This window comes from Paroedura picta, chromosome 3, assembly GCF_049243985.1.
Source record: "Paroedura picta isolate Pp20150507F chromosome 3, Ppicta_v3.0, whole genome shotgun sequence".
NCBI lineage: Eukaryota > Metazoa > Chordata > Lepidosauria > Squamata > Gekkonidae > Paroedura > Paroedura picta.
Window position 1 is genome coordinate 108,228,452 of NC_135371.1, and position 25,547 is coordinate 108,253,998.

General features: G+C 44.3%; 1 protein-coding gene across 1 annotated transcript in view; it reads right to left on the reverse strand.

Moving 5' to 3' along the window:
* The window catches only part of DOCK2 (dedicator of cytokinesis 2), a 430,014-nt gene that overhangs the window by 398,220 nt on the left and 6,247 nt on the right, over positions 1-25,547 (reverse strand). Inside the window, exons 2-8 of the mRNA XM_077327133.1 lie at positions 18,201-18,284; positions 7,365-7,405; positions 5,652-5,707; positions 3,875-3,971; positions 2,881-3,029; positions 688-823; positions 49-203 (exon numbers count right to left, since the gene is read on the reverse strand). Coding sequence (XP_077183248.1) covers positions 49-203; positions 688-823; positions 2,881-3,029; positions 3,875-3,971; positions 5,652-5,707; positions 7,365-7,405; positions 18,201-18,284 — 718 coding nt within the window. The remainder of the gene's footprint in view (positions 1-48; positions 204-687; positions 824-2,880; positions 3,030-3,874; positions 3,972-5,651; positions 5,708-7,364; positions 7,406-18,200; positions 18,285-25,547) is intronic.

The window sequence follows — 25,547 nt, forward strand, 5'->3', positions numbered from 1 at the left end:
AAAAAAAAATTCTGCTTTGCACAGAAAAAGGAAAATAGCCCAACATACCTTATAACACACTGCTTCTGGGAGTCATAGAGAGACATAAAAAGTTCAGCATCTTCTCCAATTCTGCAAACAAAATTTCTTACAAAGACATAAAGGCTGTGGGTGGGCGACAAAGAGTTTCTGGAGAAGGTTCCATAATCAGACTCATCCTTTGACTGTGCTCAGAGAAAAGGAGAAACCACAACATAGATAATAAAATGTGCTATTGCCATCTGAATCAGGGTAAGTTTTAACAGGAAGAAGGTGACTTCTACATGTGAGATTGTTTAAATAAGCATTTGGAACATGGCCAGACACTAACTTTGGCAGACTTTACTCATAATGTCTTGGTAAGCAGAAAAGCCCATTCTAAACCCCTTTATTTAAAAGAAAATGTAGTTCTGCTTAGGACAGCATTCTTAGCATCAGGACCCATTTGCATGTCTGGAAGGAAGAAATATATGGTACATAACACTTTATATAGTGATTGTTGGTATTCACTAGCAAATATATCTGTTGGGCTCTGGAAAACACTGGCAAGCTCAAAATAAAAAGTTTCACATAGCAAATAGCTCTTTAAAAAAAACCTTAATTATCTGAAAGCTGGAAATGGGGATAATCCTCTCTCATTCATAAAACAAAGCTGTGCAAACATCATACCATCTCCTCTCTGATTCGCTCTGTGATTTTGTTAGTGGCTTGTTCATGAGCATGGAAGAGGCTGATAACACTGGTCTTTTCAGGATCCAAGATATTTCCATCTTCATCTCTAACTGTAAGATCTAGCTCAAGTACCCTGTATTCACAAAGAGGCAGTGTCATTAATAACATCAGAATTTTTATCTCCGTATTTGAATGTAAATCTCCTGGCAACAGCCGCAAAAAACATAACATTTAATGATGCTGGAGATTAAAAATATTTACAGCCCAGTAGCCATATTTATATGTTACCCACAGACACACCACTTGGGAGTTTTTCTTTATAGGTAGAGAACTAAAAAGTTCAATTACTGCACTCCCGTTGAGACCACAAATTATTTTATCTTTTTTTCCCTTGTTTGGTATACAATGGGGTTACCAATTCCAAACTGGGAAATCCCTAGAGATTTGGAAGTAAAGCTTGGGAAGAATGAGATTTGGGCCAGCATATTATAATGCCATACGGTTCATACTCCAAAGCTGCCATTTTCCCCAGGAGAATGGATCTCTGTGGTTTGGAGATTAGTTGGTATTCTAGGAGATCCCCAGGCAACCCTAGTATACAAGGATTTTTTTTTAAAAACCTTGGCATTTGAAGTTGAAAACAGTTTGAAATCACAACAAACAGTTTGTCATGTAGTATTATCCTGACACACAACTCTGGCTTTTCTGTGGTACCAGAGGACTGACTTCCGGGGGGGAAATGAAGAAAGCCAGAGAAGATCTGCATCTATCACCATTGTTCGTAGCAACTAATATGTAATGTTTTAAGTGGTTAAATATTTTTGATTAACGGGAACCTCGAACTGGGGAACTTGCCAGCTCAGTCAGCCACTCTGCTGCACTGAATACAGAGTAGCCTCTGCTTCAAGGGCTACAGTTCTAGGAAAAAACAACCGAGATCTCTCTAAGGCGCCTGCTGCTGATTATTGAGACTGTAAACCGACAGACAGGGCCAATACTGCCTTGTAGTGTGTATTTTATACTGTACAGAGTCTTGGTATGGACTTCATAGACACCCAAAATAATAACCTTAATTATTGTTAAATACCAATGAGAGCCAGGAAGAAAACAGAAGTGGAAGAAATATATTTTACAGAGCTCTCTAACTGTGTAAAAAGGTTGCTTGCTCTTGGAGTTCAAATGCCTTCTCTGAGCAGAAATAACTCATCTTTTATATTTTCATCATTCCCTTTATGAGAAACTTAAATATTCTGCAGTTGGATTGGAGTGGGACTTGATTCGCCTTAACACATTTCTAACCTAAGGCCATCCCTGGCAGAAAGCAGCCTAAACAACTAAAAAGTTCATAACTATAAGAGGAAGCTGTTAACTAGGGCATTGGTCCCCAACCCCCGGTCCAGGAACCGGTACCGGTCCATGGATCAGTTGGTACCAGGCCGCAGCTCCTCCTCATCCTCCTCCCCGGCTGCTGCCTCAGGGGCTGCTCTGCCACTCTGCCGCCAGCTCAGCTTTGGTGCTGTCCAGTGGCCACCATGGCAGGGGCTCCCCCTTGGCATGGCACTGCGCAGCTGCTGCTGGCAGCACCCCCCCACGGGCGGTGGGAAGTCAGGGGCGCCGGCAGGAAAGCAAGTGGAACAGGGGCTCAGGCTGCGCTGGCGACGTCCCTCGGCAAAAGACTCCCCCCCCCGGGCCTCAGTAAAATTGTCAAGCGTTGACCGTTCCCCAGTGATAAAAAGGTTGGGGACCACTGAACTAGGGTATCAGCTGCTACACTGACACTACAATAGCTGATCTCAGCCTCCTAATCTGCAATATGGAGATAGTAATAATAACCAACCGTAAAAACTGGAAATTAGGGATTTCTCATAAACATTATGCAAATCATCATCATCGCTTGAATATGTCCTTGACTCTAGGCATACCACACCATAATGAACACCAAAAGGTCTTCAAAGAATGGATTTTACAATTTGCACTGTAGTTTCCAATCAACTCTCTCACACAACAAATGTTATGCACACCACACAAAGTTGTGTCAAGTTGCAATGCTGCTGAAAGGCTGCAAAATATGTTATATGAAGCTGTTTATAGTATTCTATATAGTATTATGCATTAATTCTTTAAAAGCAACAGGAGTAATGTTGGAAAATTTAGCTAGCAGTGGATGTTAGCTCTCTCATTCTGACTTACTTGTTGCCGTAGTCAATTTTGGAAGTGACTTTCTGCTTCAATTCTTTAAGCTCATCTTTGGGCAAAGTCCCCGAGAGAAGCAGTGACCTCCACTCCATTAATTCGTACATCATAGACTGAACTTGCCGAAAGTGTGCCTTTTTGTTTGTCTGAAACATATATTTCAAACTGCATCAACTGGAATTCCAAATGCAATTTGCCTCTTAATCAGCCTCTATGGATCTTTCACTTGTCCAATGAAACCATTTTGCTTTCCAAAACTACCAAATGACACATGTCATTTACATCTCAATTTCCACGTTATCACATAAGTGAAAATCCACAGCAATGCGCTGCACTATTGTCCAGCAGTCACCTTTTAACTGACATTTCAGTCAGCCTGAAACAAGAGCTCTGACTGGGAGATGCAGTATATGGGTGCAATATAAAGATGAGAAGGCATCTTCTCCAAGACTGAGGGAGTACCTTCCATTATCCCTAGTTAACCCTTTCCTGGTTAAACAAAACACTAGCTGAATAAGTCAGACCACACAAAGATGTGCAGGAGCCAAATTCTACTGGCAAGAACCCCACTCTGTGTATGTGCATGTGTATGCGGTCAAATGTAGTTTCTTGGAGACAGGCAAATCAAGCAATTTACAGGGTACACACCCATCACAGACAAACTCTAGTTTGTTGGTGAATTTAAACTGAGCCATGCTGAGTAATAAAGGCTGAGTTTCTCCTTAACTCAGCCTACTAAATGTGGATAACAACATCAATACATGCTAAAAGTTTGTTCCCTTTCAAGCATAATAGTTGCAATGCAGTGGATACTACTGTTCACTGGGTAGCCTGGAGCAAAACACTGTCTCTCCGCCCATTCTACCTTACAAGGTTATTGTGTTCATAAAAATTGAGGGAGGAGAAGCATGTACACTCCTTGGGGAAAGGAGTCATACAATGTAAAAATATATAAATTAAATAACTTTGAGTAAGAAAAAAAATAACTTACCACATAAAGATGCTTCCAGATATTTCCCCATTCCCAAAGTGTACAGGTAACTTCTTGCACCAAAGGGATCTCAGCATTTGTTACATTTTCAGTGTTTCTAAGCAGAAGGATAACAGTAATTTAACAAGTGTCAAGGGAGCATATCTCCAGGCACAATTTTATGGCAAGAATAAATGTCTAATAAAAGTGCCATACAACTATTTAACCAAGCTATCCAACAGCTACAGAACTGGAATTATTTTGGATTTCCCCTTGGGATGCCAGCCCCTAGGTGAGACGTGGGGATCCCCCAGAAATACAGCTCATCTCCAGACTGCAGAAACTAGTTTCCCTGGAGAAAGTGGTTTCTTTGGAGGGTAGAGTCCACAGCATTCTAGCCCACTGAGGTCCCTGTCCTCCCCAGACTCCCCAACCACAAATATTCAGGAATTTGCCAACCTGGATTTGGCAACCCTACCCCTTCATGCCCTGCCACTGGCGAGGGGGACCTGGCAATCCTAATTTCTCCCCACCCTTCATCAACTGTGAATAACCAAATCCATTGTAAGGTCTGCCCTTCTGAAGATCAAATGACTACGTAGTCCAGCATTCTTTATCTAACAAAGATCTGACAAATGGAACTTATTTATTATTTATTTATTTTATTTTATTTATTTATATTTACATATTTTATTTATTTATATTTACATATTTATATTTACATCCCCCGAAGGCTCAGGGCGGTTTACAGGGAACAGGAAACAGATACAGATAACATGAGGTAACACATGTGACAACAGCAATAACAGTACAACAACAATAACCCCAACATGATAAGAGCTATTATTATTATTATTATTATTATTATTATTATTATTATTATTGTATTTCTAGCCTGCCGCTCCCCTGAGGCTCGCGGTGGGTAACAACATGTAAAACCCTCATAAAACCTCTAGTACATAAAACACCTAAAACAATCTCCAACCCACCCGACCCACCCTACCTGATGGCGGCAGAACTATCCAAAAAACCAGGGGTCACTGCTGATGTAGATATAAAGGGGGGGGCGATCTAAAAGGGGGGGTGCCGGCCTCAACCGTAGGCCTGGCAGAAGAGCTCAGTTTTGCAGGCCCTGCAGAAGGATGGCAAATCCCGCAGGGCCCGCAGCTCCTCCGGGAGCTCATTCCACCAGGCAGGAGCCAGGACCGGAAAGGCCCTGGCCCTGGTTGAGGCCAGACGTGCCTCCTGGGGACCAGGAACCAATAAATTAGTCCCTACTGAGCGTAACGCCCGGCGGGGGGCATAAGGTGTCAGGCGGTCCCTCAAGTATGTGGGTCCCAGACCACGGAGGGATAATATGATAGAACTGCAAAGGAGCCTCAGCTCAACTCTAGTGGCAGTCTTAAAGACAAGAGCCATCTTTCTCCTGCTATTGTCTATATCCCAGTCCCTGTCATTCATTGAGAGGGGTTTAAAGTTGCCACCCCCAGATGGGGCCTGCAGTTTTCTCAGAATTGCAACAGATCTCCAGAATACAGTGATCACTTCCCCTGGAGGAAATAAAACTTTACAGGATGGGCTATGGCATCATATCCCCACTGATCCCTCCCCAAATTACATCATCTCCAGGCACCAGTTCTAAGTCTCCAGAAATTTCCAACACCAGAGGGACTACTATTTGGGGGCACTGGGTTGACCAGCAAGGGATCCTTTTCTTGTGCACTCAGAAGTAGCCCTTTCAAAACTAAATAAGACATCCAAAGTATAATATGGCTAAATAATAAGCTTAATATCATACCTTCCCTTCTCAATTGCAATTTCCTTGATGTGGATAAAAGATTTTGGAAATATTCCCTGTGGAACGGTAAAAAGATAAACATGCCAGTTATTTTACCAGACATCTCTCCAATAATAAGCTCTTGATAGGACATAAAAGCAATTCCAGCAAAACTTCTTTTTGAGCTTTAGCTGCTTCAACAACTGCACCCTGTTAGATCATCACCATACAGTTATATATGTTGCTGTAGAAGTGTGTAGTTCATAAGCCTGATAGATACATCAGGAAAATACCCATATACATGCAATGAGGCCCCAATTATGGTTACCATGGCAAGTTTGGGGGAAGCCCTAGGTTTGTATTAAATCTATCATGTATGTCTATGTGAGTGCATCCATGCATGTGTGTTCAGGCATATGTAATAAACGAACAAAAATGCCTTCAACCTCTGCAAATATACAAATGGATAAAAGAAACATGGCTGAAGTCCAACTAACAACCACAAAGTATGCCTCGACATATAAGTGAAGTGCTTCAGAGGCAATCAGAATAAAGAAAGGGAAAGAAGATGCACCAATGACAAACAGAGAGAGGGGAGCGCATATGGAGATTGCAGGAGCAGAATCATATTTCCCCTCCCCTGTGAGTTCTCATAGGTCCCTTTCATGTATTCAAGTTTTCATATGTTTCCTGGAACTACAGCAGCTGATTTTTCTCGACCTGATTTGATCTTTTTCACTTTAATTGATGTCGCACATGCAATGGCAAGAACTCCACTCTGTTCCTGATGTTCTGAACATCAATATCACTGAAGCAAAAGCCTGTCCCCTAAGAATCTTTGACCTCTTCCAAGGACAAAAATGAGAAGCATTTCCATTCAGTTGCTATAGCACAATACCTCGGGGCTTGTTTGGAATGTATGTATTAAGGCATCATGGCAGTGTCAGTCGCATTCTCCAAACCCTGCCTACATGTTTTGAGCCTGAAATCCTCGAAGGAACTTCATCATTAGTACTTCTTAAAATACTTGCATCCTATCTCTGTAGACTTTTTGTGACAGTGACTCAGGATGAAAAATTGAAATGTCACTCTCTCTGGAAATAAAAGTTGAATACTTGCACAAACCATCCCAGGTAGTTTTTAAAGACAAAGTTCAAAGAACAGTTCCAAATCATTGTGTGGATAGTACAGCTAGAGAAAGTGGACACCATAGGACCTAAGCAGAATTGGATACATGTTGTTCTAGTGGCAAGACATTTGCTCATATAAGAAAAAATGTGCACAGCAGGTTTTTCTGCCTGGTGCATGGACATTGCTACATTTAACCACTATTTAATTCAGAATAATCCACAAGCTATTGTATGATATTTCCACGGTTGAGACAAATAGGCGAGGTAAAACAAGAGATGGGGGGAAGATGCTAAGCTTTTAGAAGTGAGAGTTCTGCGGGTACTTACATCAATAGGTCCACTATCACCAGACCAGGTGGGCATAAGATCAATAAAAGAACAACAAATGGTCTATTTTAGCACTCTCTGTTTTACCACTGATAGCACCTCAAAAGATTGCTGCAAAGTGTATATTAGGAAAAAATATAATCTATAGGGAACTGCTTGGAAGAATGGCAGAATAAAAACATAATAACAAATGAATTAATGAACTGAATTCCAGTCATTTAAAATAGAAATAGATAATTTCTACAGCCAAGTAGGTAAGTAACACCATCAATCTTACCTGGGTTCCTTTATGTCTTACAAGATACCCTTTGTACCAGTCTAAAATACAAAGCAGAAGGTTTTATTGCGGTTATCTTTGTTGAACTTTTGTTAACAATGCCATATAGCTACATATATAGCATCATGTTACAAAATAAGTTATGAAAACGTACACAACAAATTCATTAAATTATTACAGAATGTGACAAGCGAAAGGATTCCTCTTTGTGCTAAAAAGTATTATCCCTGCCAATATGTCCGTTTCTGAGACAACATCTTTATGCTACATTCGGTAACAATCCAATAGGTACCTTATACACAGTGGTACCATCTGAAATACATAAAGCAATTTATTTGTGTGTCACGCACAGATTATGCTGCTATCCAAAAAACCATGAAAGTATCATTCCCATCCGCAGGGCAGAGACAGATACCAATTGTGATAAAGCCTGCATGTGAAAGGGACTTTATTCACATTTGAAAATAATATCTAACATTAGAGCTCATTTGGAAAATGTATGCAGTAGTAGGAGCAATTTGGATTTTTCATTTCCATGTGTCTCATAATGCCTGAATTAACTATTAATCCATAATAGTATTCTAATCTTCCAGAACCTAACTGGTTTAGGCAACAGAGCTCTGAAGTGCTGACAAGTTTCATGATTAGAAGAAGAGTTGGTTCTTATATACCGCTTACAATCGCTTTCCCTTTTCTCTCCCCACAACAGACATCCTGTGAAATGGGTGAGGCTGAGAGAGCCCTAATATTACTGCCAAGACAATTATTTCAGAGTCAAAAGGCTGAAAAAGGCTGATCTAGAAGGAGGCTCAAAGCGGCTTACAGTCACCTTCCCTTTTCCCTCCCCACAACAGACACCCTGTGATGTGGGTGAGGTTGAGAGAGCCCTGATATCACTGCTCGGTCAGAACAGCTTTATCAGTGCTGTGGCAAGCCCAAGGTCACCCAGCTGGCTGCATGTGGGAAAGTGCAGAATCGAACCCGGTTCCCCAGATTAGAAGTCCGCACTCCTAACCACGACACCAAGCATGTAGCTTGAGGTGTTCTAGAGATTCAGCCAAATGAAAAAATTAGAACTAATAATAACTTTATTTGTATAGCCTACTCTTCCCTATTGTGTTTTTTTGTGCTTTTACAGAAATTTTCTGTGTTTTAATTATATGATGTTTTAGCCTTTGAGATCGCTCTTTTGAAGCAAAGTGACCCTAGTTCCTGGGACAGAATATTCAGGAAGTTTGAAATGCATCTTAGTCCCATTTACAATCTATTACCTTTGTATCTTGCAAGAAAAATGTTCAGTACCAGCCAATTATCCTGAAACTCAACCCCTCCAAGACAGAGGTCCAGTGTCTGGGAAGAAAGGAGGCAGGACAGGAAGTGTGTTTATAGTATTTGGGGACTTGTGATTGATTTTATGGGGTTTTTAATCTGTTTCCGTGTTACCTGCCATGTGTCCATGGAGAGTAGTGGGACATAAATCAAAGTGATAAATAAATAATTCAGGTGACTTCTATCAAGACAGCTTGGAAATCATCCATAGAATGAATAGTTCCATGAATTTACAAATACTAATTAGAGAAATGTACTAGTAAGGGTATATTTCAACATTATCGTCTTAAAATTTACTCTTTTATTCAACATTGGTTCCCTAACTGGATATAAAGGCAAATGCTCCTGAAAAATCAATTACTATATACCAGTGGTCCACAAGCTTTCAGCCACTGCGGACCGCTGTGGTGGAGTGGGGGGAGAGGGCGGCCCGGGGGCCCGCGCACACACGGCAGCCCCAGCACAAACGTGCATGCGCGGACTGCCGTGCATGCGTGTTTGCGCCCAGCAGGGGCGCAAACATGCGTGCGCGGCAGTCCGCGCGTGTGCGTTTGCGCCGCCGCCATGCCGGCGGCCGTGGCTCCCCCTCCCGGCCCCACCGGGCCGCCAGCAAATCGGCAGCTAAAGCGGCCGATTAACTTGCGGCTCGGCAAACTTCTCTTCCCTCCCCTCCCGAAACAAGAAGCTTGCCGGGCCGCGAGCTAATCGGCCGCTTTAGCGGGGGGAGGGAAGAAGGAGCCGCGGCCCGGTGCCAAGGCCCGCGGGTTGGGGACCACTATGAACAATGAATTTCTCATGCAAGAACCCAAGCATCCATTTTTAAGATCTTTCCAAAGAGAATTTATGGAATGCAAAATAAGATGTCCCTCATGATACAATATATTAGAACAGCATGTACATTTGCTTCTGACTTACAGACACACATGCATACACGCATAAGCATCTTTGTATGGATTTAACAAAATAATAATATAACCAGATGCCTACAACACATTGGTTACATTACAGGGGGGGAAAGAGTAGGGATAAACTGACAGTTCTCCAAATGGAGGTTAATAAGCAGTGGGGTCCCACAACGATCAATATTGGGGCTGATATTATTTAATTTGGTCATGTGTGAATTGGAGCAAAAAAAATCTGAATTTCAAGTATAAGCTAACAAGGTCTGAACTTGTTAAGGTTGAGAGGGGAAAGATCTTGGAGCTATAGTGGATATATATGTGTGTGCGTGTGTGTGTGTGTATATATGTGTATATATATATATATATATATATATATATATATATATATATATATATATATATATATATATATATATATATATAATTTATTTATTTATATTGACAGCCACTCAGCCAGCTTGTGGTGGTTTACATAAAACATTAAAACCACATAAGACCCCATAAAACCTCAATACATAAACCCATAATGGCAACGAAATATCTAGCACAGCAATCTACAGCATCCCCCATGCCATCTCTTCAACCCTCCCACAGCAGTCACCATTGCCCCAGAGGATGTTCACTGGTGGTGTCTGGCTTAGGGAGCTATAAAGGGAGGGACACAAATGTGTCAACCCAGTATGCTGCAGCAGTGAAAATGGCAAACTATATTAGGTATTATTAGGAAAGGAAGTGAAAATAGCATGGCCAATGTTATAATGGTATATGCTATGACCTCATTTGGAATATGTCTGTACATGGTATGGCCTTATTAGGAATACTCTATACCAGCTATTTTCAACCTTTTGACTTTGGAGGTACCCCTGCAATAAATGTTCAGATTTCGAGGCCCCCTGAAAATGATGGCATCTGGCCATGCCTCCCTGCCATGTCCCTTGGAAGTGATACGTCACCGGAAGTGATATCACCATCCGCATCAGATTTCGAGGACCCCCGAATGTTCAGATTTTGAGGACCGCCGAAAAGGCTGGAAAGAAAGGCAGGAGCTGAGAAGGCAGCCCAGGCAGCCCAGACTTCTGAATCATGCCACAACCAATTCCCCTTCCCCTTTGATTTTTATACCCACCCACCAAGCCCTTTGCGTGAATGTAGCCAGTTCCTTAACTCGTGGCTAAGTCCATTAAGTAGGAGGAGAAAGGCTGCGGACCACCTCCAGAGCTCCCCTGGACCCCCAGGGACCTCCCCAGGGACCAGGGACCTCTGGTTGGGAATTCCTGCTCTATACAGTTTTGGTCACCATATCTCAGAAAAAAACATAACAGAGCTGAAAACCCTACAGAAGAGGGCAATGATGAGGGGGATGAAGCACCTTCCCTATTAGAAAGACTGAAGAGTGGGACTTTTCAGTTGAGAAAAGAGATGACTAAGGTGGGACATGAGAGAGGTTTATAAAATTATGCACAGGGTAGAAAGAGTTGACAAAACAAAAACATTTATCCCTCTCAAAAACTACAAGAACTCAAGGGTATCCAAATAAGCCAATGGGCAGTAGATTTAGGACAAGCAAAAGAAAAAAAACTACTTTAAGCAGTGAGCAATTTAAATGTTGAATTTGCTACCAGAGGATGCAGTGATATAATTAATAATTAAATAATTATTAATAATTATTAGACCAATAATTGCATAGACCAATTCTGCACAGGTCTAGAAATCCCCGATTATGAACCCTGCTGCCGCCATCCCAGCCCTGACTCGGCATGGCACCCCGGAAGACCCACAACAAGGGAATGCGTAATCTTCTACATTCCCTTGGATGCCAAGGGTGCTGGGTCGGGACAGCCCTGTGCATAAGCGGAAGTGCCAGGCCTTTTGGCCCGGCCCTTTCGTCAACCTACAGTGTCCCTAGAGGGACACTGCATGCCCCTGTCGGCTCCATGGCTCCGCGGAGCTGACAGGGGAGTCCCCCCACCTTAGTGGGAAAGTGGCATGCTGCTCCCCACCATTCTGCGGTGGAGGCCCCATTCCCCCCACTTCTCCCCTACTCACCTCCTCACGGTTGTTGCTTTCAGGCAGCAGGTCGGGCTTTCCAGCCCCGACGTTGTGCGTGTGCATATGTGTGTGCCCGCACTACGCTGGGGCAGCCCGCATACTTCAGGGAATTCCTCCCCCATGACTACATGGGAAGCACTGGGGCATCCTGCCCCAGCGCAATGCCCGGAAGCAACCCGTAGTGGCTGCTGTCGTGCATAATGGGTCAGAGAGAAGAGGTTCAGTCTGCTCCCCTCAATGCTGTTTTTTTATCTGCAAACCACCCCATGGAGCCTTGGTTAGCTTCGCTGTAAAAATTACATTTCTTATGTGGCTACATGTAAGATTCACAACAGAGCCAATAGCTGTTCCAAAGGCAGGCTGTCAACTGGAAAACAGCATGAGAGAGGCTAAAGCCATTTCTCCTTAGGTGCCATAGTAGCAGACAAAAAAGAGCTGGTATGCATCTGGGAATCCCAAAACTTGGGAATCCCAAGTCCTTGTGCCATTCCCCAACAAATATTTGGACTTTGTAATGTAACCTCAAGAATACATCTTTCCCCTCATAAGGAGAATGGCACTTGACTAAAGAGTGTGGTTCCCCCCCACAGACACACACACACATAACACCCCCCAAATTGATAGGCCATGGGCAGCTGCACACCAAAACTGATCTGTAAATATTTTACTTTAGTATACTATTATTTAGCCAAAGAACACCTGACTACCTGCAACTTCTAGATGAATTTCTAGTTCTTCTTAATTGCAGTGATAACCACTACCCAGTTATGGCCATTTAAACAATCCAAAATTACCTGGGCTTGGGGGGAGGGGGGCAATGATACTTCTCTTTTGGCTCATTAAGCTTTCGTGCCTGCAACTTGGGCACAAAAACCACAATTGCTTTGACAGCCATTTCCTAAATGTGAAAGCTACATCGGCTCAAGTATAGCTTCAGTGAGAGCAGTCAAGGCTCAGCAGCCTGTGAGTAAGCTCCTTTTTTATGCAGCAGAGTAAAGTTTTCTTTGTTATGGGAAAGGGGGGAGCTAAAGCATTTTCCTCAAAAATTCATCAACTATTTTGCCCAGGTAGAAATTAAGCCAGGAATGAAGATTCCCTGATGACTTGGAGCCACAAGCTTCACCATGTTTCTCTTCTTTGATCTTTTATTGAAACTTTATCATTATGCTGTCAAATTGCTTTGAAGCATATATTTATAGAGATATATGAAGTATAAAGGTTTTAAATAAACAAGCAGGGGGTTCATTTGACTGAATGACAGACTCTCCCAGGCCAAGCTGGCTCAAGCAGTTTACATCAACCCCCCCCCCCGCCCCAAATTGATAAAATTACAGAATTCTCAGTGGCATAACCCATCCCTCACCCTTCACCTGTCCAACGACACCTGCAACCACTGCTAGTGCACCTCAAGAGGGAGGCACTTCCTGCCCTCAGGACATCCTAAGGAGGGACCTTCAATCTTCCATAACTAAGCCTTAACCAAATGCCTGGTGAAAGGACCATCTTGCAGGTCCTGCGGGACTATGACAGCTCTGTCAGGGCTCTCAGCTCTTTCGGGACAAACATACTTTGTCACCCAGAACAAATTTAGAGTCTAGTGGCACCTTTAAGTCCAACAAAGTTTTGTTTTGTGTTGGTCTTAAAGTTGCCTTTGGGCTCTAAATTTCTTCAGCTGCTTCAGACAAGCCCACTTGTATCTACCTTTATCACCCAGTTGTTCAGGAGCTAAACTGAAATACTGATCCTAGTAGAACTTTATATTACAAAACATAGTATGCTAACTTAAACACATACACAGAGATAATTTTCTTTTAAGCAGTTCCTCAGGTAGGAATCAGTACATCTGCCAGCAAATACAGGATAGAAATACCTCAGATTCTCATTTTAGCTGTGCTTTCCTGTATCCTACTCTGAATCTGGTGTTTCACATGTGAGTTCAAAGGAGATGGCACTGCTTGTGGGGAAGGGGGAGGGTTAAGCCCTTCCACCATTGTTGAATATGATCAGAACTGTAAAATGAAACTGGATTTCAGAGTAAAGGGACAAGAAAGGAAAGGAAAGGAAAGGAAAGGAAAGGAAAGGAAAGGAAAGGAAAGGAAAGGAAAGGAAAGGAAAGGAAAGGAAAGGAAAGGAAAGGAAAGGAAAGGAAAGGAAAGGAGGGAGGGATATATATACATATCATACTTATAGTCCAATTGGATTCCTGAATGCTCTGCAGGACCCAATGCCCCCTGGTGATTTCTAGTGGAGGACTGGCAGTCACATGACCACTGCCATTGATGAGATCTCTCCCAAGCACCCTCTATGCCCCCACCTCAAACTGGCTCCCTGGTACACGAAAGGGCTAAGGGAGAGGGAAAAGGAAGGGAGACAGCTAGAGCAAGTATGAAGAAAAACTCGGGATGAAATGGCAAAAACATCCTGTTGCATGTGGTGGTTTGCCTTCTACTAAAAAACATCGCTGGAACCACAGAACCTGGCCAACTGTCGCCTGGTTTTTCATTTGGCATGTCTGGGCAAGGTAGTAGAAAGGGCCATGGTGAACCAGCTCCTGGCATACTTGGAGGAAGCTTCATTGCTCGACCCATACCAGTCTGGCCTTTGTCCTGGCCATGGGGTAGAGATGGTACTGGCTGTCTTGGTGGATGATCTCTGGCTCCGGCAACTTCAGGGTGATTTGGGCATCCTTGTGATGCTTGATCTATTGGCCACATTTGACATAGTCAATCATGAGTTGTTGGCCTACCACCTAGCTAGGGTCAGGATTTGGGTGAAAGCCCTTCAGTGGCTGCACTCCTTTCTCCAGGACCAGACAGAGGGTGGCTGTGGGGGAGGAATTGTCATGCCCCTATCGACTCCCTTGTGGAGTCTCACAGGGGACAGTATTCCCCCATCCTGTTTAACATCTTTATGCACCCTCTGGCTCAGCTCAGCCCAGAGCTATAGGCTGGGTTGTCATCAATATGTGAATGACACCCAGCTCTATCTCCTCATGGATTGCTACACAGACTTCCGCCTGAATACATTTGCCAGTTGTTTGGAAACCATTTATGGATGGTTAGAATAGAGTCTCATGAAACTCAGCCCCTCCAAGAGTGGTCTTGGAGCAAGAAAGGGGAGGGTCAGGAAGCATGCTTACCCACCTTGGCCAGGGAGCAACCCAACATCTCGTCCTGGGCAAGGAACTTGGGGGTGATTCTAGATGCCTCCCTTTTTATGGAGGCCCAGGTTGCAGGAGTAGCCCATACAGCATTTTCCATCTTCACTACCTGAGTCTACTAGACCCTGGTCCCTGGACTGTCCCTACCTGTTCCTGGCCTGTCTAGTGATACATGTGATGGTCACATCTAGCCTGTATTTCTATAACTCACTCTAAGCTGGCCTGCCTTGTCCTTGATCCACAAAATCCAGCTGGTGCAAAACACAGCTGCTAGGGTCCTAACCGAGACAGCTTGGAGGGTCCGTATTCAGCCTGGGCTGAGGCAGCTGCATTGGTTGTCAGTTTTAGCCTGGATCAAGTTCAAGGTTTTGGTGTTAACCTTTAAGTCCATTCACAGTTTGGGCCCTACTTATCCGAGGGACTGCTTGTCTCTTTATGCTCCACCATAGGGTTCTTCACTCTGCAGGTGCTAACCTACTGGATGTCCCTGCCCCCAAAGCTGTTCACCTGGCCTTAACCCAGACCAGGGTCTTTTTTGTCCTGGCCCTGACCTGGTGGAATGAGCTCCTGGAAGAGCTGAGGGCCCTGTTGAGTTTTTCACAGTTCCTAGGACCTCTAGGATGCAGATCTTCCACCAAGACTTTAGGTGAGGCATGGGTCTAAGATCAAGTGGGCCGCTCCATGGAATCAGGTCCCTGCACTAACATCTGGCCACCTTGTCTAAGGTGGCTGTCTGGGGGGTGGGTTAGAGAGTTTTTTGTCAATCTTGTTGTGGTGTCTGGAGTATTGTCATTTATGGAGTTTTATGGGGGGGGGGGTTATAATTTTATTCTGTAAGCCGCCATGAATCCTTGAAGAGGTAGTGGGATAGAACTCTAACAATCTGTAAACAGCATTCGCTGTTTACATAATAGGCTAAGCCCTTAGTGGGTGGAGAGTGGGTGGGGCCAGGCCAGGTGAGGGGCCAATTGGAAGACGCAAAGCGCCTTCCGGTTGGCCCCTCACCAGGACAGACAGCAGTTCTAGCCAGTCAGATGAGGGCCAAGTCGGAAGGCGCAAAGTGCCTTCCGATTGAGCCCTCACCAGCACAAGTCAGAGCTCTGACTAGAAGCTGCACCGACCACCGTGAATAGGCAGTCAGTCCAGCTGCTGGGCTTGCCGCCGGGGAAAGAGGCTTGGGATGGCTTCCCCGGGGCCTGCCAAGCATACCCGCCGCCGAAAGCCGCAGCATTGGTGGGGGGGCAGGCGGGGATAGATTCTCCTGGGCCCCGCCGAGCAGGCCCAACACCTTGCAGAGGCGGCGGGCCTGCTCAGAGGGCCCAAGGGAAGCCGCGGCATTGGAGGGGGGCAGGGATGGCTTCTCCTGGGCTTGCCAAGCAGCCTGCTCAGTGGGCCCAGGGGAGGCTGTGGCATCGGCAGGGGGGGGCAGGATGGCTTCCCCTGGGACCGCCAATCAGGCCCACCACCTTGCTGAGGCAGTGCTGGCTGGCCACGGCAACAGGGTGGGCCTTCACAGCCTGTTCTTAGGAACAGGCTTTGAATCTAGTAAAGGGAGAGAGAGAGAGAGAGAGAGAGAGAGATGAACGCCTAGCACAGAATTAAGCTATCAGAACAATGTAGACACATACATCCTAGGCAAAGAAATGTTGTAGGCTAACTACGGCCCAGAGGCCAATGTTGTACCATCACAATCAAGCATTTCAAGAATATGGTTTTCCTCTGATCTTTGTTGTTCAAGAGGGACATCTGCTGGCTGTAAGCATTCTAAATATATTTGCGGAATATATTTTTCAGTCTTAACTTTGATACAAGTCCTCATACTCTTTCTTTTGATATCCACACATTAGATATTAGGGTCCAAGTCCATTGCATTCAGGAATACAATGGGTGCTAGATTGGGGGGAGGGAGAATGTCCTCCCCCTCCCCCCAAGACCTGGAAAGGCTACTCATCGGAGGGGGTAGCTGTCACATGGCAGGAATCTGCAGCCTCTGAGCCTCAGTGGGACGTGGAAGGAGGAGGGGGTGGTCAGGGATGTGGGATAGAAGGCAGTTGGCTGGCTGCTGGACAGACAGGCAAGCTGGTTGGAGGAGGAGGCACTCAGGGGCAGGTCAGCCACCCTGAGTGGGTGTTAAGCTCTGTGGCACTTAAGCCATGAGACACACTCCTCCTCCAAGCCCTTACCAGAAATATATTATGTGGAACAGATTAGATCCATCAACTCATGTATTTTCAATATTTAACTATTTTATCTTTTGTTGCTGAGTAGATATTCTTCAAGACTTCTAAATTTTATTTTAGTATCCTGTTTGAGTTGAGATCTCATGATACTACCTCACAAGATCTTGACAGGCATTTTGGATTGCCTTGGTAACTGCAGACATTACTGGCGTTGTCTGTGGTCGCCTAGGAAAATTAAAATGGCTGCAGTAGTTTCATTTTTAGATTTATAGTTAGTTGGGGGAACTAAGTAGGAAGCCAAGAAAGACAAAAAGGAAGATGAGGGCGAAGGAAGGAAAGCCTTCTGTACTTCTGATATCAGATTTTAATGTATCGTTCATTAACTTCATTAACTCAGGGTTTATCACAAGCAACTGTAGAATGCACTAGCAACAAGCTTAATCCCTCCCTAAGTACTCTGACCTCTGACCAAAAGCTGCATATCCTGTTCCTTACAGACTAGAGATACAGCCTTTGTTGTGGCCCCATCTATCAATTTTAATAAAAGGCAGCAGATGAGGGGGAAATTGAAATGGCAAGTGGAAAAGCAGTATGGAGATAGCATAGGGTTGCCAGATCTAGGTCAGGAAATACCTGGAGACTTTGAAGGTGGAGCCAGGAATGGACAGGATTTGAGGGACCTCGATGGAGTACAACACTATATAGTCCACCTTCCAAAGCAACCATTTTTCCAGGGAAACTGATCTCCATCACCTGGGCCCATTCCGCACACATTGGATAATACCCTTTCAGTGCACTTTAGTAGATTTTCCTGTTCCACACAGGAAAATCCAGCTGCAAAAGCACACTGAAAGTGCATTATCCATTTAAATTTTAAATTATTTTTTATTTTTAAACGAAAGAAAGTGCATTAACCAGCATGTGCATAATTGGCTGAAGATGAGTTGTAAAACCGGGGGATCCTCAGGTGCTACCTGGGGACTGGCCTCTCTAAGATAGCATGGGGAGGAGTACCAGTAGAGTGAGTCCTTGTGGGGTTCCCACATCTTTGCTACTAATAAACGGGTATTGTGGCCACATATTTCAAGAAAATTATAATGAAGGCACTGCCAAAGGAAAGCTTCCCTTGCAGTGTGTTCAGAGGGACAATAGAAGACAAATTTGACTACAACAATATTATAACCAGCTAAAGCAGCTGTTAACATTAGTTTCTCACCTTCAGAGCATTCCAAGATATGGACTACATCACCGATATGCAGAGACAATTGTGGCGTTTGTGTAGCACTGAAATTATATATTGCTGTGAAAATACAGAGGGGAAAAAACACTGTCAGTTTCAAACATGTAGTATTTGAACTCAGCAGTGGATGCAGAAGTGACAACTTAAAACTGAGGACAGGAGCTGACAGCTATGTTTTGAGTCACTGCACTAAATTCTATTTCATTTTACCAAGCCACACTTAAAAATTAAAATTTAGGAAAGTTATGTAACTAACTTGAAAAAGCTGGATGTCTCTCTGCTCCCCCCCCCCCTTTAAAATTATAAGAGTGGCAATTTTTCTGGACTATTTTTTCTCCTAATCAGGCACCACAGTCAGGTTTCAGGGGCCTTGAACCTTTTACAGTAGACTGCTCCTTCCAAACACTATTCAAAGACTAAAATGCTATATTTGAAGCCAAACTTCTGAACATTTTCAGTCAATAAACTAAGAAGGCAGGATTGAGAATTAGTCTTGTGCCCAAGTGGGAGCAAGGCTTTCAATCTTAAATAAATTGGCTTGTGCAGAACTACTTTCAAGAGTCAATATACTTTAGCCCTGAACACACATTTAATAGATTCAAATTGTTCAGAGTTCTCTTCTCATCCTTCTACTTCACTGTAATTCATAAATCAATGCTGGTGGCATTCTTTCCCATTCTTTTGACAATATATAAAGAAAGTAGCAAAAAGCTGGTTCTGGATAAAGCAAAACAAGCACACACAAAAGCACACATAACTGCCCAACAACTGCAGTTTCACGGCAATAGCAATAAGCAAAGCTCTTGTGCATTTTGTTTCTTGCAGCTGTCATCTTTAAGTACATGAGGTTATATCTGTATCTATAAGAAGCATTGCTGTCTCCATGCCTGCATCCTGAAAATGTGTCTCTAAGGAAGGTTGCAAATAGATTCTGAAACAGTATAAAGTACCAGAAACAAAACAGTTTCAGCTGGCAACCACCTAAAAGCAATCTCCAATTTCCAAATACATCGAATATTATCATAATCATTGCTAATAGCATAAACAAAGCTTAAATATTTGGGGAGACCTTATAAGATTGCCAGCTCTGGGTTGAGAAATCTCTGGAGATTTCTGGGTGCAGCATGTGGAGAACGGGGTTTGGGGAGTTCAGCACAGTAAAATACCTAAAGTCGGTGTGGTATAGAGGTTAAGAGTGCTACTAGTATCTAAAAGAATCTCCACTCTGCTATGGAAGCTCACACTTGCAGCCAAACCTACCTCACAGGCTTGTGGTGAGGATAAAATGGAGACACTGGGGAGAAAGGGTATAAATAAAGCAAATGAACCTTAGAATCCAGCCTCCAAAGCAGTCTGATCTCAGAGGCCAAACATGGCCATGACCAGGGGCCATTCCGCACAAGGACCAATGTTGCCAATTGTTCACAGAATGCAGAAACACTATATTAAATAGTGCAAGTTCGTCATTCCGCATACCTTTTTTTTTAGTGGAATATAGAAGTCCCAGTAGCGTTTCATTCATTCCCCACAGGTTTCTGGTCTCGCTGGAATTGCAACAAAGGAAGCGATTGTTTTCTGCGCTTCTTCCCGCCCCTGGCCAATAATCAAACGGAACAGCCAATGGGCTGTTGTGTTCATTCTCCTGAAAAGCCCCTTCCCCTTTAAGAACTGTTTTTTTAAAAACCAAAGACACCCGTTGCAACAAATATGTGTTCAATTGTTGCATTGGAAAGACCTTTTTGCTGGTGTAGGAGCTGGCACTTAATCGTTTACATACTCCTCAAGTAGAAACCCCCCCCCCACGGGCGCGATTTGTGGCCAAAATTACAGGCAGTGCCGAACAGGAGGCTGTGTTGTGCTTGGGAACTTAGGGAGCTTTGTTTTACTTTAAATCACTTCTGTGGAAAGACTTTAGCCAGAGAAGCCTCACTCGTTCATTGCTTTCACAGGTCTAAGGGGGGAAAAATGGCGATCACTTCTCCGGAAGTTCGGGGCAAGAGCGGCGGAGGGACTTTCTTTCTACTGCTACATTGAGAACGCACATGTCTTTTGCTGGTTTGTTGCAGCTTGTGCGCAGATGTGTAGCGTTTTTTTCAGGGGGAATCCACTTTTCCTGATTCCCCGAAAAGCGCTACAATTAAGCGCTTTTTGCAGGAGTGTTGCAGGAGCGTTGCAGATTGTGTGCGACGTCATGCGGAACCTTGAATTTGTAGTGTTTACCAAAGGTAAGACTTCTGCTATATTTAAGTCATGCAGAATGGCCCCAGTATTTGGCTGGGAGGCCACCAGAGAATACCAGGGTTGCAATGCAGAAGCAGGCAATGGCAAACCACCTCTATGCATCTCTTGACTTCAAAACAACATGGGGGTCACCATAAGTCAGCTGTGACTTGACAGCAAACCCCCCTCCCCAAAAAAATGACCTCTGTTATCTGGAAATCAATTGTAATTGTGGGATTCTCCAGGTCCCACCAGGAAGTTGGCAATAAAATAATAATAATAAAATTAACAATTCCTCTCCAACACACATACCACAACCTAATCACACACATATATACAATCTCATGAGTCGTGACATGAAAGTTTCTGTTATTAACTTGAAATTGTATTTTTAACATTTCTTAAATTATACTATGATCCACACTGGGATTTTTCTATCATGCCTCAAGAACACACATCTCACTTTCCCCAGTTTGCTTAATATATTGCCCAGCTGTAAGAAGAATCTCGTTGATTAATTTGTAATATGTTTGGTATCAAAGTATGGGGGCAAATTCATTTAAAATCCTTTAAAATCATTAAAAATCCATGGTCTTTTTCATTGCAAAAACACGTATTGCCTCCCAAAAGTCCTCTTGTAAGATCACTTGATACACAAAATAGGTAGGTGTTTTTTTTAAGTTTTTGCCCTATAGTAGAACACACGGAGTTTTTGATGAAAGCTAACCACATGGCTTCTGCCACAGTTCATTGGCATTGTACAAACAATCCACAGGGCTACGTAATTTAACTGAAAATTAGTTGTGAGTGTTTTAAAAAATCTCTAGTAATTTAGAAGAAGAGTTGGTTCTTATATGCCAGTTTTTTCTACCCAAAGTAGTCTCAAAGCAGGTTACATTCGCCTTCCCTTTCCTCTCCCCACAACAGACACCCTGTGAGATGGGTGAGGCTGAGAGAACCCTGATTTTCCTGCTCAGTCAAAACAGTTTTATCAATGCTGCGGCAAGCTCAAGATCACCCAGCTGGTTGCATGTGGAAGAGGAGTGGGGAATCAAATCCATCTTGCCAGATTAGAAGTCCGTGCTTTTAACCACTACACCAAGCGGGCTTACTTTAGGAAGTAGCACATGGTTACTTTCCAAATATGCAGTTTGAGTCCATTGGCACCTTTAAGGCCAATAAAGTCTTATTCTGGTTATAAGCTTCCGTGTGAAGTTCTGAAGAAATATGTATGTGCATGTAAGCTTATACCTAATATAACTTTGTTGGTTTTAAAAGTGCCACTGGACTCAAACCTTTTTCTCCACTTTAGACCAACATCCGAATCTGTTTTCCAAATATAAATATTAATATTATTTTCCAGATGGAGCCTGAATCTATTTTCTACTTCTACCAGTGACCACATAATGCGGCACAGCCATGGCGGAGCATGGCAGAACGCAGCTGGAGGGCCACCCGCAGTTCCTGGGCTTACTCCCTGACTGATCATCCTCCTCACACCAAGTGCTGGGAAGGAGGAGGAGCAGGGAGTGGGGAAGAGCGTCTGATTGGACCACAGTTGGGGGCTGCCATCACCCTACTGGGGGGATGTTCCCCAATGAGGGCTATTCAGAGGCTCAGCACATCTTTGGAAAGACAGTAAAGTTTTTATGTTGTATGATTAAATGGTACAAGGGGAAAATTAGATCAGCCTTTCTCATTTTTTAACCCCCCTGAACCATTCTTCAGGCTTCAAGAAACTCCAGAAGTGACAGGATTGTGCAGAATATGGTTGGGAAGCATAGCTGTGTACATGCCCAAACAGGGACCCTCCTCACCCCCTCCAGGACCATCACTGGCCATTTTGGGAGTGGTGGATGTGTCAACATGACCATATATGGTCATATCACTAAATAATGCTTAACAAATTAAGTAGACCAAGTGAAAGCTTCTTAAGTAACAGGCTTTACTGGAAATCTCTTCAAAGAGACATTTATAATTTCCCATGGCCATTCATTCCACTCCCTGGTCGCTCTGATCAGCTAAGGTAGACAAGATCTGAGATACACATGATAGATCACACTGTCCAAGTCTTCATAATGAAGAAATCCAAACATCTCAAACACAATTTCATCTCAAATGAAATCTCTACGTGCAATTAGATCACTATATGTGGTGTCCACCTTGGAACTAACGTGAGTGATTTTTTTCACCTTGCAAAAGGCTTTGCAAATTAATCATATAAGCAAACCAATCAAGCAAACCTCCAAATCCCAATCTAGACCCTCATGCAACAAACATCAATTCATTCAAAAAAGCATCTGAAACAATTATCAACCTATTAAGAATGCCTTTCCATGGATCCAAGGTGTTAGTGAAGTGTGCTTTCTTTGTTCCCATCACTACCATGGAATAGATTTAAATACAGGCACTGTGAGGGCTCTGTCAGCACTGTAGCCATTTCAGCCATTTCATTGCCTTGAGCTGCTTAATAAGCAAAGGAGCTGTATCCCCTGCCCAAATTTGTTTATTTCCTGACCAAGGCTTCACCAGAATACCAGCCATAGTGGCAGAACTCCACCAAGAATCCTCATTAAACTGGGTAGATTCATCTGCAGGGGAGAATCAAACAGATTCTTTACCACTGAGCTATAGCCCCATATTCTATTGTTTGGTCTCACCCCAAGGTACCAGGAATTCCAGAATCCTCATGAATTTGAGCCTTACTAAACAGTGATCCATTAATGACAAATGAACTATGCTGAGCTTGTCTGCTATTAAATCACAAACTTCTGTTCAGGACAGAATACTAAATACAAGGTGTATTTACAGTATACACCCTATTAAGTGCATGGTTAAGAATTATGCTGTCTGTTCTTCCAGTCATCTTCATTGCTTTGGTAGCAAAGGTTTAACTTAATAGCAAAGGCTTAACATAGGGCCCCCCCTTCAAGGATCGCTGCCTTGTCGTGGCAAGGGGGCTTGCATAGCTCAGTGAAGCTATGAGCTATGCCGTGCAGGGCCACCCAAGACGGACAGGTCATAGCTGAGAGTTCTGACAAAAGGTGATCCACTGGAGAAGGAAATGGCAAACCACTCCAGTATCTTTGCCATGAAAACCCAATGGACAAGTTCAAAAGGCAAACAAGGACAGGAAGGCCTGGAGGATCATTGTCCATGGGTCGGACACGACTTCGCACCTAACAAAAACAACAACAACATAGGACCATTCCGCACAACTTCAATGTAGCAGAAGGCTTGCAAATGGTAAACGCTACTAATCTGCAGTTCCGCAAGACATCGCACACAATCTGCAAGACTCCTGAAACAGTCCCGCAAAAAGCGATTCGTTGTAGCACTTAAATGGAAATCGGGAAAAGTGGATTCACCCTCCGAAAAGCGCTACACTCTTGGAAACAATCTGCAACACTAGTGAAAAAGACCTGTGAGTTCCCATTGTTGCGGTTCCAGCAAAGTCCCTCCCCCTGGCTCTCTCCTCCGAACTTCCGGTGAAGCGATCACCATTTTTTTTTCTCGGAGCAAGCAGACAGCAACGAACCGGCGAGCCTTCATTCACCCTGCGAGGCTTCACCGGCTGAAATCCCTCCACAGAAGTGCTTTAAAGCTCCCCTAAGTCCCCAAGCACAACACAGCCCCGTTTGCAAGTTCCCTTTATTTTCGGCCGAAAATCGCGCCCGTGCGGGGAGGGGATTTTTCTTTTCACTCGGGGGAGCATGGCAATGATGAATCGCCAGCTCACACGCAAGCTGCCAGCTAGATGGGTCTCTCCGTTGCAATGAATTAACACATATTCATTGCAATGTGTGTGTGTTTTTAAACTTTTCTTAAAGGGAAAGGGGCTTTCCCGGAGCATGATAACAACCACCCATTGGCTGTTCGTTTGACTGACGGCCAGGGGCGGGACAAAGCACAGGAAAATCGCTTCCTGTCTAGTGATTTGTGCAAGACTGGAAACCTGTGGGAAACGAATGAAACGCTACTGGATTCCACTAAAAAAGCAGGTATGCGTAACGCCAAGATTGAACTTTTAAAAATAGTGTTTCCACTTTGTGGGACCAATTGGCAACATTGGTCCTTGTGCGGAAACACCCATAGAATTCCCTGTCTACAGTCAAAGCTTAATTCAGGTTGATGCATTTTAATCAGCCTAACCTGCAAAACGCACACCAATTGAATCTTATAAAAAGAACTAGTAAGAAAGCCCATTTGTAAAAATGGGCATGTGTAGAGGGGGGGGAGAAGGCTGTGCGAGCGTGGAGCAAGATGTGGGAAGAGTCACGACAGAACGAAGGGGGGGCAAACAACACACAGGAGAACTCCGAAGAGAAGGAGGAGTGTGGAGAGAGGCTTGGAAAGGGTGCTCATAGCAACACCCGGGCGGAGAGAGGAAGACGCAGGCCCCTAGAGGAGCATTCGAGACAGGCATCCCAATGAATGAGACGGGGGAGGGGGGACACAGCAGGCTGAGAAGAGCACAACCTTCAGGAGGAAATGGAGGGGGGAGCTCAGGCACCCGAGATGAAAGCGCAGCCTTCCCTCCAACCCGTCATGGGAGTAATTCAACGTGAGGTGGTAGAAGCGGCAGGGGGGAAGGGACCATGGTACAGAGGGGGATGCTCATGCCGGAGGGAGAAGAGGCTCAAGGCAGGCAATTCTGTCATCGAGGGTGAGCGGGCACAGGAACTTCGGCTCTTGGGCGACAGGGCAGCTGGATCCAACTGCTGGGGTGTGGAGGGCACAGAACGCGTGGTGACCAGCGTGTCGCAGGGCCAGCAACAGGTTCCTGTGCACAGCAACCAACAGCAGGGTAGGCTGCACGGCGAAGGCTCGCTGTTCCTCCGTCGTAATTGGAGAGAGGGGGCCAGTGTTTGCGGGGCCATGTGTGTGAATGGGACAGGGCTCTGGAAGGGAAGAAGGCAGGTGGGGCTGAGTTCAGGAGCAAGGGTGGGGCCTTGAGGGGCGGCAGCACAGAAAGCGCTGTGTGAGCGGTCTTAAGTTCCCTCCTCTCTGGTTCTGGGTTTGAAAGTGTCCAGGAATGTTGAGCGCACAGAGGACAGCAGTAGAAGTTTCAAATAATTTATTTAGGGGTGGTTTTTCTATGGC